Source organism: Akebia trifoliata, chromosome 4, assembly GCF_017979445.1.
Source record: "Akebia trifoliata isolate Shusen 1 chromosome 4, ASM1797944v1, whole genome shotgun sequence".
Classification (NCBI taxonomy): Eukaryota; Viridiplantae; Streptophyta; class Magnoliopsida; order Ranunculales; family Lardizabalaceae; genus Akebia; species Akebia trifoliata.
The window spans coordinates 28,229,910-28,245,673 of NC_141378.1; the positions used below are offsets into that span (position 1 = coordinate 28,229,910).

General features: G+C 34.5%; 1 protein-coding gene across 10 annotated transcripts; it reads right to left on the minus strand.

Annotated features, from left to right (window-relative positions):
• Positions 1-7,499: 7,499 nt before the first annotated feature.
• Positions 7,500-14,742, minus strand: LOC147404660 (protein STRUBBELIG-RECEPTOR FAMILY 7-like). Of its 10 annotated transcripts, XM_086440702.1 has the most exons (8): positions 14,167-14,742; positions 11,996-12,104; positions 11,450-11,566; positions 9,537-9,807; positions 9,164-9,290; positions 8,719-8,854; positions 8,048-8,109; positions 7,500-7,949 (listed from the first exon to the last, which is right to left on the minus strand). In XM_086440702.1, exons 4-7 carry the CDS (start codon positions 9,745-9,747, stop codon positions 8,071-8,073), a joined length of 513 nt encoding a protein of 170 aa, XP_086296828.1. In that variant the 5' UTR covers positions 9,748-9,807; positions 11,450-11,566; positions 11,996-12,104; positions 14,167-14,742; the 3' UTR covers positions 7,500-7,949; positions 8,048-8,070. The 10 variants fall into 10 exon arrangements, 3 of the variants coding, with proteins under 3 accessions (XP_086296828.1, XP_086296830.1, XP_086296829.1); XR_015177862.1 differs by lacking the exons at positions 11,996-12,104; positions 14,167-14,742 and adding an exon at positions 9,413-9,536 and having other exon boundaries at positions 9,190-9,276; positions 9,736-9,807; positions 11,450-11,976; XR_015177861.1 differs by lacking the exons at positions 11,996-12,104; positions 14,167-14,742 and having other exon boundaries at positions 9,190-9,290; positions 9,537-9,614; positions 9,736-9,807; positions 11,450-11,973.
• Positions 14,743-15,764: the final 1,022 nt, after the last annotated feature.

Sequence of the window (15,764 nt, forward strand, 5' to 3'; positions counted from 1 at the left end):
CAGATATCTCGTATCGTCTCGTCACCGACACCGAGACCTAATTGGCTCGTACGAGTCGCCTCGTTTTGTACGTGTTAAACCGTTAAAGTTTTTATTTTTTACTTGAAGACCCTGGCGGAGGGATATCTTTCTCATTAACCTTAAGTTTTGGGCGGTTGCTTGATAGTCCCGCTCCACGTCACCTCTAAACCTCTCTAGGAATCTCCTCCATTACGGTCCGTTTTTTAGAACCTTAAACGGTGTTGGGCTATTTTGATTTTTTTTTTTTTTTAATCCAATTCGATTTTGGGATAGAGACGGTTTTGATATACCTCGTCTCATTAATCCAAACCCATCTCACCCCAAATAGTATTTATTTACACTATTTTTCAATGTTTATTGCCAAAAAAAATATTCAGTACTTTTTGTCAAAATAGTGTGTTTCTTTACTTCATATTTTCAGTGCTTATTGCTGAAGATAAGTGAAAAAAATTCAGCACTATTTAATGCTGAAGTAGTAAGCACTTCACTTTTTTCGGCACAGACAAATATTCCCTTCATTTTTTTAGATATGGACAAGTATGTCCTTATACATAAAAGGATATTACCTCTTATATCCTATGGATAAGTATATAAGCACCTCACAAATTAATAAACCCATACCAACGCTAAATTATTTTGTCTTATATGGGTTAAAAGTTTTGGAATGAGTTGATTTTTGGTGAGGATGATCTTTACAATGAGGAGATCATCCTCACCAAAAATCAACCAATCCCGAAACTTCTAATCCCATCAAATCAAGTTCAAGAACTGTAAATCATCTTTTTTTTTTTTAATTGGTTTTGACATGGTTAGAAGTTTCAGAATTGGCTAATTTTTTGTGAGTATGATCTATAGACCATATAGATCATCCTCACCATAAATTGGTTCATTCCCAAAAATTTAACCCATATAAGACAAAAAAAAATTGGCTATAGTGTTGGTTGCCCTTGTTAATTCATGAGGTACTTTTATAAGTACACATCCTTCATTTCCATAAAAAATTATTCATCTCAAATTAAGTTCTTTCAATGTTGATTTTAAATTTTGATGACTTGTATGACATTATTATTTTTAATTTGAAATGTGTGGATTTTTATAAATAAAAATTATTATTTATAAATTAAAAATTTTAGTATAACTTATTTTTTAAAAATGAATTGTATTTTAATTTTATAAGAAATAATATGTTTTATTATATTTAATAAGAAATAGGCATTTGAAACATGCAAACAATGTATAATATGATTGTAAGGGTAAAAAAGATAATTTACTAATTTCAGCAATGTATAACAAACATGATTTTACATCTAAACAAACAACTTTTTCAACACTTATAAGTTTCAGTACTTATTTTTTTCAGTTTAACAAACAACACCTTAGTGGTGAGATGCAAGAAACAGATCTTAAGTTCAAACCTTCTTGATATCATTTTAAAAAATTTATATGATGGGCAAGGCTAGGAAAACCTATGGTTCAAACCTTCTTAAGATCATTTAAACGTTTTATATAATGGGTGCGGCATGGCAAGGCAAAAAATTATGACCCAAGCATATCTAATCAAGGCCTAGGCCGGGTTTAGCTAAACCTGCCCAATTGCCATCCCTATCAGCCTCTCAAGTTATAATATTTTTAAAATTCTCAAACTACCCCCTTTTTATTTTCTTCACATACTTAGGTTTTTCAATCATGATTCCAATCATTTTCATGATTTTTTATCGTGAATGATGAATGAAAATGATATACTTCTAATTTGGAATTTAGATGCATTTTTTATTAAGAGTTGTATTTGACACCCCAATTTTTATTTATTACACCACAATCTCTTCAATTATTTATCACACCTCAATTAAAGATTAAAACACACCATTCAAACATTATAAAGGTTTGGCACAAATTATTATCTCAACATTACAAAACATTATAACACTCAATTCAAACAATTTTAGTATTTGTTTACAATTATGACTAGGATCGTATAAAATCTTAAACCCCATAAATAGAAATCTACCACATAAAAAATAGAAGAGAACTTCTATTGACACCTCAACTTTTACTTATTTTCAATCATACTTATTTTCTTTATTTTTAATTGGGGTGCAAAAAGAAAAAAGTTGGGGTGCCAATAGCAACTCCTTTTTTTTTTGAATGATTTATAACAAAAAATGAAGAATGGAGCTGTCATTCAAAAAACTGTATGCACTGTCAAGCTCGCCAATTTTTATTTATTATCGAGTTCATCAAGCTTTCTTTATTGTCGAGATTGACATTTTTTATTATTGAGTTCGACAATTTTTTTTTAAAACAAATGTTGAGCTTGACAATAAGAATGTTGAACTCAACAATAAAAAGTGGTGAGCTCAATAGTGGTAAAACCCACCAGTTTTTGTTTTTCGAGTTTTTTCAACTAAAAGATATGGAAAGATCAACTAAAAACTTGAAACGACAACTTGTATAGATGATTTCAAAAAGAAATTAAGAACCACCCTTAATCAATTTTCATCCAAAAATGAAGTAAAAAATATTGAAAAAATCCTAATTTTTTCATACATCTTCAAATTACTTGAAAATGACTTCTTATTCCTTCTCAAATCCTTTTCATCAAAATGGAGTCTTTGAAACTCAATTAGGATGCTGAAAATTCAATTTTTGAAGAAAATTGTGAGTTTGAATGGTTAGGGTAGTTTCGATATTTCAATTGTAAGAAATGTGAGGAATGAAGTTCAAGGATTGATTAGAAATAAAAGTTTTATTAAGTGGACTATTAAGAGTAGCCTTAAAACTTAGGGATTAATTAGAGAAACCTCTTTGCCAGGGTCCTTAAAAGATTTTCCTTTTTTTAATTTATATATTTTAAAGGATTGAGGTCCAATAACTCATGGAAAATGACTCGCATGAACCCGATCTGTTAAACATGAAATCAAACAATTGGATTTTATGCATATGCTAATAATATTTACATATCTCGAAGACTCTTATCGTGAGGGTGGTGTAGACACCTGAAAGCGCCCTCGATCCGCGGGGTGCGCGGATCCGCTTTTGACTCTTGAGGTTTGGGAGTCGCCACCTAGTTATTGTGGTCTAGGAACCAAACTGACTCTAACATGGATAAAAAGAACTAATCTACCACAAAAAATCTGAATTCGGGGATCATGTTACGGGGTTGGAAGGTGGTAGGCACCAACCCCGTCCGGCCAAAGCCGGTCTCTACTAACTTCCCAAATATATCACATTGCTAAAAACCTAGATAAAAATAAAAAAATTACATACCTTTCCGATAGCAAGGATTTTGTTCCCTCAGACCTGACAAAAAGAGCTCCTTGTACTGTACTCCCTTGCTTCGTTCTGTCTCCGGATTTGACTTCGGATCTCCTAGATCAAGGTATTTCCTTGTTTTTGGATCTGAACTCTTCAAATTTGTTGCGGATTTGGGGGTGTTTTTGGAGGGATTTTAGGTGTTTTCTAGACTAAAATTGAAGGAGGGATGTTAGGTAAGGAGTTGGGGCTCCAAAACTAGGGTTTATGGGGGGCTAGGAGAGCTTCTAGACCTACTTCTCTTAGGGTTTATGATTTGATACGAAAATAAGGTGTGAGCACCTCTATTTATAGAATTTTTTTAAGGTTGATTTGGATAGAGTTAGTGTTTAATTAGAGATCTTTTAATTAGAGTTGTGTTTTAGTTATAATTGTTTTAGGTAGAATTGTGTTTTAATTAGAATTATTTTAGGTAGAATTGTTTTTAAGTTAGAACTCTATTAGATAGAGTTATTAATCAATTATAATTCTATTATGACTTTTGGTCTTATTTGATTGACTTTTAATGTTTTGACTTTAGTCTTAATTGATTGACTTTTAATATCTTGACTTTAGTCTTGCTTAATTGACTTTAATTTTGACTTCAGTCTCACTTGATTGACTTTAATACCTTGACTTCAGCCTTGCTTGATTTACTTTTAATTTTTGGAGAACCCCCCTCTAAAATATCTTTAATTCTTTGGACCCCCAAATGGAGGGGTCCTTAAAGAAATATCCCACGAACCCTCAACAATTTTACCCGAAAGTCCGATTGATCGATTTTTTAGGTTCAAAATTTTAAATTAATTTCATTAATGTTTTACTTTAATTATTTAATGTTTTATTTATTAATTTCGAATTTTTTAATTATGAAAATTGTGAAATTACCGTTTTACCCCCGGAGAGGACTTTTCACGTTTCAAATCGGTTTTTAATGTTCTAGGATATTTTAGAATCGGTTTTTCGTAAGGAATTTAATGAGAATATTGGTTTGTGTCATTTATAAAAATTTTCATGTGAAATGATTGTGAACTTTATGAGGGGCATTTTCGTAATTTTGTCAAATTCTGTTAAAATTGGTGAAATGATTTATTTGGTTCTGATTTGTTATTTTATGTGTTCGAGAGAGTTTTCCTAAGCGTAACGTAGGCTCTAGGGTTGTTTTGAGGTTAGGGGTATTTTGGTAATTTGATAATTTTTTAGTGATTTTTATCGTAAAGTTTCTTTTTGGTCTGCAAGATGATGATTTCTATATTTCTGGGGTCGTATTTTCCTAGTGTAGCGTGGTTTCTAAGGTTTTGTCAATTCGAGATACCTCATCCGGATTTCTGAAACACATCTGGTAACAAAATAAAGCAATGGAATACACATCCATCATTGGGAATCATTGCAATCGGATTGACGAATTGATTAATCAGGCGAGTGCAAAAATGGGGTGTCTACAACACCCCAATTTGAACGGGCCCTCACTCAAAGGGCCCAAAAATATCAAATTTGTCAACGGGTCTAAAAAGTCCAACTCATCGAAATGTGACATTTTAATCGAATCAAAGGTCCCTAAGACCCCCTAAAGGTTTAATCGGTCTACCAAATAGACTTGGCGTACCCCCACCTTCCTCACCTTTCACCGCTCCACCCTCGAAATTGAAAATACCCAAGTCCATTTAAGGCCCACAAACCCTCAACTCCCTAAAAATCATTTCTCACCTTATCCAACTTAACCTAAATTTGATCTCACATTACCTAAACCCTAAAACACACCCACCCTCAAAAACTCATTCTAAAATAATTAACCAATTCCAATAACCTAAAATCATTCCAAAAACCCAAGTCCAACACACCAAAGCCCAAACCACTTCAAATCCACATCCATAATCCATGACCCTAACCCACAAACTATTATCCACATCAACCAATCACCCTTTGATCATTAAATAGGACACATGTCATCATCCTAACCCATCTCCCCTATCCAACTACCTACCCCTATCATCCTTCCCACATCTCAACCAATACCTACCCCCATCATCCTTCTCTAACAAATCATCTACCCACATCTCAACCCATGCCCTTGTCCTCTTACAAACTTACATTCACAAATCAAACTCACACCCATCTTCTCCAATCAAACACCCCTTCTCTCCAATCAACTCATCTAATCATCTCCCATCCCTTTTGACACATGCTAAACACCCAACTCCTTACACAACCATTCTTCTAATCAAACACCTCACCTCCTCATTCCAACTAACACTCAATCTTATTCTTTTAACCAAATCTCGCATCATCTCACCTCACCAAACACTCCACCCAAATAGATTGCGTAGGATCCAAACCATTTGGATAAAAAAACCCATCCATTTACATTTCTTCCAAAAATACTCTCTTCCCAATTCTAAATTTCACACCCCTCACCCCTAAAACCCATGTTATTCACTACTCTTATATCTTTTCACCCTATTTTACCCCTTAAAGTAACTTTCCACACCTAAAAATAACCTTCCTCACCTTCCAAAATGGGTACTCAAGTCTTAGACTAAAAAATCTTCTTTCAACTCTCTTTTACTTCATTCTCATACTCTCACATTAATCTAAAAGAAAAATACTTTCATATTTCACTAAGGATTTTAAGAAAAAGAGATAAAAGAAGAAAAAGGAAGGAAGGAAAGAAAGAGAACATTAAAGCTTCAAAGTGGGTCAAAGGAATGCATACCTCTCCTCTTCCTCCTCCTCCTCTCTCTCTCTCTCTCTCTTTTTCTCTTCTCCATATTCCTCCTCTACTATCCCTTTCACCTCTTTAATTTTTTTTAGAAAATCTCTAAGATGTAATATTCTCCTCCCCTATATCTTGTAGATTGGACTTTGATTTGATTAAAAGTATAGAGGTTGTAACCATTTTCAAAACAAAAATTAATTTTAAACCCTTTTAAAGTATTTTGAGGCAATCGGTATTTGAGTCCTTCCCAACTCATGGGAATGAACCCATAACCATAGCCAACACTCTTCAAAAACATATTATTCCCAAGACTAGGTCCATATAAAGATCAACTCCTTCAATGAGATGATCCTTATAGGATAAAGTCGATAGTAAATCTCTACTTGAGTACCATTCGTCAACACGTGGCATCTTATTTTATTTGCATTTTTATTCTAAAATGACCAAGTTATTTTGAGGTTATCACTGCTTGGTAGGGAGAAAAGAGTGCCTAACACCTTCCTTTTTATCCAATCGAGCCGCTTACCCCAATCTTAGGTTGATTGATACCTTGTCTAAACGAGAGTCACTAAATGCCAAAAATGACACTTTTTCTAAAAATGTACGTTGGGTGACCATTCACACCTTTTTACAAATATGAATGGGGGCGCCTTCAAACTTTCGTAGAAGTGATATTCGAAATCAAAAATCACGCGTCTACAGGTGGTAAATCCAAATTATTAGATTTCATGTTTACACCATTGGTAAGATAAGGTACACAGTTGGTAAGATATGGTTTTGTGGCGCCCCGTCAAACGCTAACACAAAACCCAATGCCAAGTCTCAAGGTTCTAGGTGGCACCTCAAAATTTGGACATAACATTGGATTTTGTGTTAGCGTTTGGAAGGGCGCCATAGATGGTATCAGAACATAGCACACTACAAAATATGAGGTATTCAGAGGCGATTTTAAACTGCCTCCAATTTCGACTAAACCGCCTCCAATATATTTAAGGGCGGTTTAGTCAAACCGCCCACTATAGTGGCGTCGCTGATTCCTTTTAGTAGCCGACTAAGGGCGGTTTTAAAACCGCCTCTAAAATAATGATTTAAGGGCATTTTTTATATTTTTAGAGGCTATTTTAAAACCGCCTCTAATAATAATAATTTAATGGTAGTTTAAAAACCGCCTCTAAAGAATATGTTTTAAGGGCGGTTCTTATATTTTAGAGGCTATTTGAAAACCGCCTCTAATAATAATAATTTAAAGGCAGTTTTAAAACCGCCTCTAAATATTGTTATTAAAGGGCGGTTTTTATATTTTAGAGGCAATTTGAAAACCGCCCCTAATAACAAATTAGTTTTAAAAAAAAACAACATTAGAAGCAGTTCAAAACCGCCTCTAATGTTGTAAAAAAAATTAATAAAATATTCATTCCAAAATAAAACCTACAATTATATAAAGAAAAGGAACTACTATTGGCACCCCACATTTCACTTATCACATGTTTATAAAAAGATGTCACAACCTGTAAATGTGTTGTGTAGAGATCTACGCTACATAAACTACAATGTACCAAACATACATCTACGAAATCCAAAAACAAAGTACGTATTCACGAATATTTTCACTATAAAATAAGAGGCAACTCTATGAATTATAAACAAAATAAGTAACTCAAACATTGATCGTTAGACAACACTACCTTTCTAATGATGTGATTCTTATATAGAACTATACTAGTTCCCTTTAGAGCCAACCCATACTTATGTACATCAACCGATATCGATGTTACTCCTTCAATAGAAAAATTGGTGGGTAGAACCCTTTGAGTGTTGGATCGACCATCTTAGCCAAAGCATCAATGTCATGGAGCTAAGGCGTCACCCATCAAACCAAAGATTGCTCCAATCTCGGCCTTGAACTGTCAGGTGCATATCCCTATAGTAATTAGGAAGTAAGAAAGAATGATATCAGAATATCATTTCATCTCCAAAAATTTGTAGTAAAATCATCTCTTGTATAATAGATAGCTTTACCTGTCAAATGGTTTTCGAAAATCTTAAGTCATCCATACACACATCGATTCAAACTTGAAAACCTGAAATCATCCATACACACAAGTGTTAGACTTGCTTTACCCACATATCTTTTGTTATTTTTAATATTATTATAAGGAAATTCTTTTTGCTATTTTCTTTTATTTTTCAATACAACTTTTTTACTTTAATATTACTCAATGTCAAATCTTTGGATTCAACTGAGCCTCAAGTAACAAGGATCCCATACCCATACCCACAACATAGATATACAAAGGGATATGAAGGGTCCAGGAAACTTGGGTTTAGACAGTTTTCTCTACAAACAAATGTATGACAGAAAAAATGTAATAAATAAGGTTATAGTGGAATATGACAGTCGAGTTACAAGAAGACTCCATGCACATACATCAAATGTACTGCGTAAGTGGGGTGGATTATATCTTCCTGTCCTAACATCCTGACGTTATTATTCCTTGAATACAGAAATATGAAAAGTTTAACATAGTGACTATAATAACAACTTGGTACAGTAAAGATTGACAAAAGAGGGTATAATGAGTAACACCTAACCAGTAACATACTTCCAACATATTTCATTTTTTGATTATACATAAGGATATATTTTGGTCATGCACTAGAAATGAAACTTTGGAAGCATGAGTTTTTACCTGATGTTCTGCATTTGGAACAAAGCTTGCCAACCCACAATTTGAAAGGAGAGGATTGAGTTCTATGTCCAGCAAAATGTTGGCTGATTTGAAATTCTTGTGAACAACAGATGGTGAGCAAACTTTATGTAAATACCTGAATAGATTCCCTTTCGTAAGTACCAAGCAATTGATGAGTATCATTGGCAAAATCAGAACTATTGCTTTGTAAGGATAAAAATAACAATGTTCAAACAAATAAATCAACTGAACACGTTCTTTTAGGAATGCCAAAAGAACACTCTTAAAATAAAAAAAAAAGCTCCACTTTTCCACAACAAACACTAGGGGAAAAAAATAGTGCAATCTTCCTTCTTACCTTCTCATTAATAATTGTTATAATGACATGAAAGTATAATCCTACGAAGGAGAAGATTCACACAGTTTAAACTAAACCAAACAGGACCTGATGCATGTAGGAGAAATGTATACCTTTCCATCATCAAATTGAGCCCCATAAACACGTCCGATAGACCCTTCCCCAATGAGGTTTTCTACGCTGAAGCTGTTTGTAGCCATCTGTAGGTCAACAACTGAATACGCCGTAGCATTAATGGGTATTGCATTAACTTTCTTGAAACCGACGGGCATATTTGAAAAATCTCACATACTTCAACCACGAAAACCAAACTAAGCCAAGGTATAAGAGACTGACCCTTAACCAACTTTTATGTAGATAGCACCAGATTAGAATCTAATTTGAAAATGTTGCTGGCCCTACCTGAAGCTCAAAATGAGTACTTATAACAAAACTATTTGTATGAAAGAACAAAACTGACCTGCATCATATGCAACATCATAATAACCTCTGCCAATTAGTACTAGCTTTCGCAAGAAATGATGATTACAATATGTACCTAGAATTTTAATTTTATTTTTGCTTACACAAGTGTCAATTGGAAGAAAAAAATGAACCATATCACTTACAACTATAGAAATATTAAATTGTGAAATTCTTGAATAATGAGAAGGTGAAACCTTATTCATCATGTTCCATTGACCAACTACTGGCAAGCACTCCTTTTCTTTTCATGTATCATGGTATTTAATCTGCATGAACAATACAACCAATCACGAACCATTAAAAAACCTAAACTGAAGTGGCAAAAGGTGGTTCCATATAATAGAAAAATGATATCGTGCAGATAAAAATAGTTGCACATTTATTACCCTGGGTGTAGGCAGAATGTGTGCTTCAACTGAAGTAAGTTTCTCACTGGTTTGGATGCCAAATTCCTTTGCGTAAGGGTCTTGATGGTAAGCATTATGATTAACAGTCTAATAGAAAAAATAAGCCTTAGGGCACCATACCCAAGAAGAATTTGTCCATCATACAACATCTACGATATGTTTCTTAACTCAAGAACCCTCTTACTAAATGTAATAAAAGAACTAGTAGATCTGTTAAGCCCAAAATTCCAAAAATGCAGCTAACAAGTGCACTACCTATCTAAAAGGTTGTAGCCCGACTCACTGCTAAAAACCAAAAAACGATTCGATCAGGTTCGAATTGGGCTTAGGTCATCAAGTGTTGAAATAATAATATTTACTGGTTTTGTTTCCTGGACATTATTAATGCATCTTTCATGTAGACAATAGGAGCCTGAACCAAAAACAGAAAGGGTTAAGATCCTCTATACTCAGCACAAGAAACTATTTTGTAAATTCACGTTGTGATGATTTTTTAATAACAAGAGGCTTCACTCACGAGAAAGGTCTCTTCTTTTTATATATCTCTAGTGTGCTTGGAAAATTTTATGAGCATTTAATCTATTACTATCAACATGAAAAATAACACTTCCTTTACTTTGTGAAATTAGTGAGTCACCCTTGACCATAGGTCAATGATGTTGACTCTTATTAAAACTTCATGCACCTTTGAAATTCATCAACTAACCAGACTAATAACAAGAAAAAATGTCCCACAAAGTCACAATTTATATGCCTATAATAATGTACAAGAAGAACATGCAAGCCTTGTGAGGGACGGGTGCATTTTGTAATTTGGCTAGGGAATCCAGACATTGTTGATGGGGTTCAAACACATTAACTTTCCACAAGTAAATGACGTTGATCAATAGTGAAGAGGATCCTTAAATTTTGAGAAGCATAGGATACCTGTGTTCCACCAAGTAGTACTAAATTTCCATAAAAGCTTTGCTCAATCAATGAACTCAGGAATTCCATGTGGCACACTATCCCTCGGTCAATGACCCCATGTAAGCCCCACTTCTTGGTAGACCAATATGGCAAAAACTAAGCCTAATTGGTGATTTCCAACTATTGGAGTTGAGCATTCTTTTTAATTATAGAACAATAATTTATCCATAGACCATTATATCAATCCCAGGATGGAAAAAAAACACCTGAATCCTATGAACAAAATTTAGTCAAGTGAGGTCTTGCATTCATTCCTCCAGCAAACATAACAGGACAGAGTGTATGTGTATTTTGATAGAATAAAATTCTGTCAAAAAGAAAGAGAAAACAAAATAGCAATCAAAAACAGAAGATTACAAGGCCCTCATGCATCCCAAAGCAAATCCCACTTAAAATAATAGGACATTGTTTGCCTAAGAAGCTACTGATAATAGCTTGTATGGAATTGCATTTTCAACTTTCTTAAGCCACATTATATGTATGAAAAATAAGATAATGAGCAAAATACTAAATATTTTAAATAAAGACACACCTGTAAAATGTCAAGCTCTCTTTCTTGAGGATGCTGACAATTCACCTTCAGCAGAGCAGTAATCTGTCTATCATTCAATTTCTTGGAGGATCTTTGGCCCTCCACAATTTTGCATACCTGAATTCTTTTACAGATAATTACCTTTGCAACATTCCCAATAGTAAATCAAAAGACAAAATAGCTTCAATGTTCATAGAAGCAGGTTTTGATGAGACATTTCTACTAATAACCCCATTTGAGAATGTCCCAAGATAGAAAACCAGCAAGAAAGAAGCAAAATCATATTGAGGGCAGAGTGTCACTTGTGTGTACACCTAATCATTCTCCTTTTCATTGGATTGGAGAATGAAAAAAATTATAGTGTGCAAGCTATTGGATTGGAGAACAATAACGCAAAACAACATATTCCACATCTAACAGCTGGGATGAGATAATATTGTATTATTTATCAATGGGATAATGACATTAGTGTTCTCAGCTAAATTATGAACTAACCCAAGAAGTAATAATCAAAGGAAGGATTATTCAGCATGTAAAGCTAATTACTTGATGGTTAGTCAATGCTGCATATAAGGGATTACGAGAATCACCCCATCACCCATGTGGGTATTGGTCCCAGCCTATGTTCCTTGTTTTGTAGCTTGGACAATTGGCCCTGCCATCACCAATCCGAGAAGGTTAGAAGTTTTCCTCGAGTTCAGTATTGACTTATTAAGGACTAGTAGTTCACAAAGTGGCAAATTGTGCAGGTTCAATGGGTCTATGTCCCACACCCTAATGGTTGCTGGGTAGAATGACAACCAAGTAATTAACTTTGCCAAATCAAGAAAAATGTGAACTAAAACATAAAATTGGTATCTATAAAAATGATTGCATGCTCCCTTAAAACCCCCAACCAAAATACATAAATGTAAAATTAGTCCAAATACCCTATTCAACATGTCCAACCAAAAAGAGGTATAGACAAGAGAAAATGTTGTGGATTAGCTAGTAAGTTTCAAAGTTCTCCAATTTTCGATATGAGAGAGTTTATATGACACACAAACTCTTTTTTAAAAGTTGGAGTGTATTAGCTATTAAGTTACAAAGCTCTCTGATTTTCGATCACCCAAAATCAAAACATAAAATCATCAAATTTCAATTACTTCCAGTATCAGTAAAACAATAAAGGCAAATTAATTCAGAACACAATTATATCAGTTAGGAGCTATTTCAATTAAATTTCAGAATAGTGTTACAACCGCAAACAAACGTCCCCTAAGGAATTTCAATCAAAAGGATAATGTTTCATAATAGAATCATCCTCATATTATAACTGTCTGCATAAAGCACTGTACAAATGGATAGAAACAACTAAGGACCATTACCCCTCCAATTTATTAGAGAGATTTATCATTCCAACATTCCTCTTTTCTTAATTACCGAAGTAAATGGCAAATAGTTGACAAGGGATGGTAAGTAATTGAATTTAGAGAGATTTAGGAAACTACTGCAAAGATTGTAGGTAAGGAATGTGAAGTTCACTTTAACCTATTGTCTACATTATACAATCATCAAAGTAGATATCATCTAACCCATCTTCTACTTCCAATGGCAATAAAAATTCCATAAGGCGTATGAAAAATGCAATATTGGAAGACAAAAATGGTCGGTCTATATTAGGTTGAAAGCTAAAGAGCTTCAAAGTGTTGTCATACAGATTGAAGGGGAAAGTAAAAAAGACTAAGCAGAAAAAGCCCCATCCAGCTTTCACCCATTTGTGACGTTCTTCAACACTTGTAGAAATTAAACTAGATGAAATGCAAGATGATAAGCTAGCTACTACCTTGACATCCCAATCATTGAAAGCTCTTCAAAAATATAAAACCCAAGCTCTTTCTACAGGTACTTTAATGGCCATGGGTGAATATGAATCAGATGACGATCTGTGCCTTAGGGAATTCTCTAAGTCTCTAACCAGTCTGACCTATAGTTTGTATAACAATATATTTGCAACCTAGGTCCATCGCCTCTTGGAAGGACATGGTGAATTCCTTCATCTATAAATTTTTTTCGTCGAAGAACAAGTTACCGTGGTGAATATGAGCCGCATAAGACAGGACGATCAGGAAACACTTATTGATTTTGTAAGGCGTTTATGTCACGCTGTAACCAATTTCCATGAACCTGTAATGGCGGATTGTTTTATTGACATGTGCATTTCGGGCATGGCGCCTATTTACAGAGCGCACTTGGAGAATCTATGAATCCTAAGCTTCACTAAATTGCATGATGCCGCCAAACGCAAATGGGTACCCAAAAGCTAAATTTTTACACTTAAACCCCCAATGATTAGCTTAAAATTAACCTAAAAAGTCAGGAAAAATTAAAATAATATAAACAAATAAAAAGAATGGGAATTTACAAAAGAGAAATCATGGAAAAATGAAAACAAAAATCAAACTATACTATAAAAAGAATAGAACAGAGATCATGGAAAACAAAGGAGAAATCAAAATAAAGAGAAAGAAGAAGAAAAAAAAGATTTTTTCTCACTATGTTTGTATTACCAGCAACATCTTGGCCACCATCTATTTAAATCTATATGGAGAGAACTTCACAAAGATTTTAACCAAACAAACAAACTATCCAAACAAAATTAAAGAAAGAAATAAGAAGAGAAAAATACTGTAAACATTCATCAGATTTAACCTTAAAAAACAAACTAAAATTCATACCTAGAGAGTGCAACAGACGAGCTAGTATGAAGTTCTTCGAAGATGATGATGGCAATGAACTTTGTTGAAGACTAGGTTGAGATGAACTTCTTTGATCATTGTCGTCGGATGAGATATATAATCGCAAATTATAGAGTAAGAGAGAAGATAACAGAGGAGATGAGGTGAAGCCGTCTTCGTCGTCGTCGTCGAGTGGAGAAGACAACGAAACTAGGGTTTGGGGTTAGGGCTTATAGAAGAGAATAAGGGAGAAGAGAAGAGAAGAGACCCAAATAGAAATCTGAGTCGTCGTCGTCGTCGCAATAGAGAGTAAGAGGGTTAGGGTTTGATTAAACGAGGGTTAGGGTTTTCGTCGGCGGTTTCGCAAAAATCGCTTTTACTACTCATCCCTTTAGAGGCGTTTTACCAAAAATCGCCACTATTTTCCGATCGTTTGAGGCGTTTCTCACCAAACGCCACTGATTTAATCTGTTCGGAGGCACTCCATGTAAAACCGCCGTTGATGTACATATATAGGTGGCGCTTCACTAAATAGCCCAAAAAACAGCCTCTAAAACCCCTTTGTTTTGTAGTGGCATTAGATCCATATGGGATACAAGTCGGCTATGTTTTAGAAAATAAGCTGATACCATAACATTAGAGGTAATCATTGAGTGTTACTAGGAATCTGATATTCGAGCTCATCAGTGGTTCCATATTGGGTTTGCGAGCTCTTCCATGTCTAGAAGTTCGTAAAGCCTAGTAAGCCTAAGATAAGATTCTAAGTTCATTTTACAGTAATAAAATAGTGTTCATTACTAGATTCTATATTATAATAATAGTTAATGTTTCCGTAAGAATGATGTCGACATGGATCTAAGAAGTGCCTTTCTTCTAATAAATAGTAGATTACTGAACTCGCAGGTTAGGAAAGATGCAAGGAAACAGAGTTACAACTGGACCCATGACAAAGAGTCAAATTGGTGGGGAAGACCTGCTAGGATCGAGTAAACTCGCCAAGCTAGAACGGTTGATAGAAGTTATCTCGTAGTTATCCTAGAGTCAGGCCCTCATGGAAAGGAGACAATCAGAGATGTTTGAGGCTCAAATGATCATGGTGGGCCAATTGACAAAAAGATTATAGAGGATAGAAGAAAAGCTCAACCACCACTTTAAGAATAAGTCCCGACAGGATCCAAGAGGAAATATCCCGACACAAGGTGTACCACAAGAAGAAATAGGGATAGTACAATCATCGCCTTAAGACCTAGTAGAAGAAAGACAATTAGGAATCAATGAGAGGTAAACAATTACAAAACTAGTAGAGTCGTGGGGAAAACAACCATATATAAAAAGTGAGACTATGGAAATACCCATTCAAGAAATGGATGAGTTTTGTAGGAAACAACAACATAAAATACTAAATCAATCGAAAGAAAAAGTGGTAGTGTGTTATGAATGTGGTAAGTTGGGACACACAGGGGTGCAATGTTCGGGTTGACGTCAACCAATTAAAGATCTGTGGCTTAGAAAGATGTTAGATGGGCCAATTCAAGAGATAAAAATGCCACAGGATTTTAACATGGTTGAAGACATGCTTATAACATCACAAACGGACC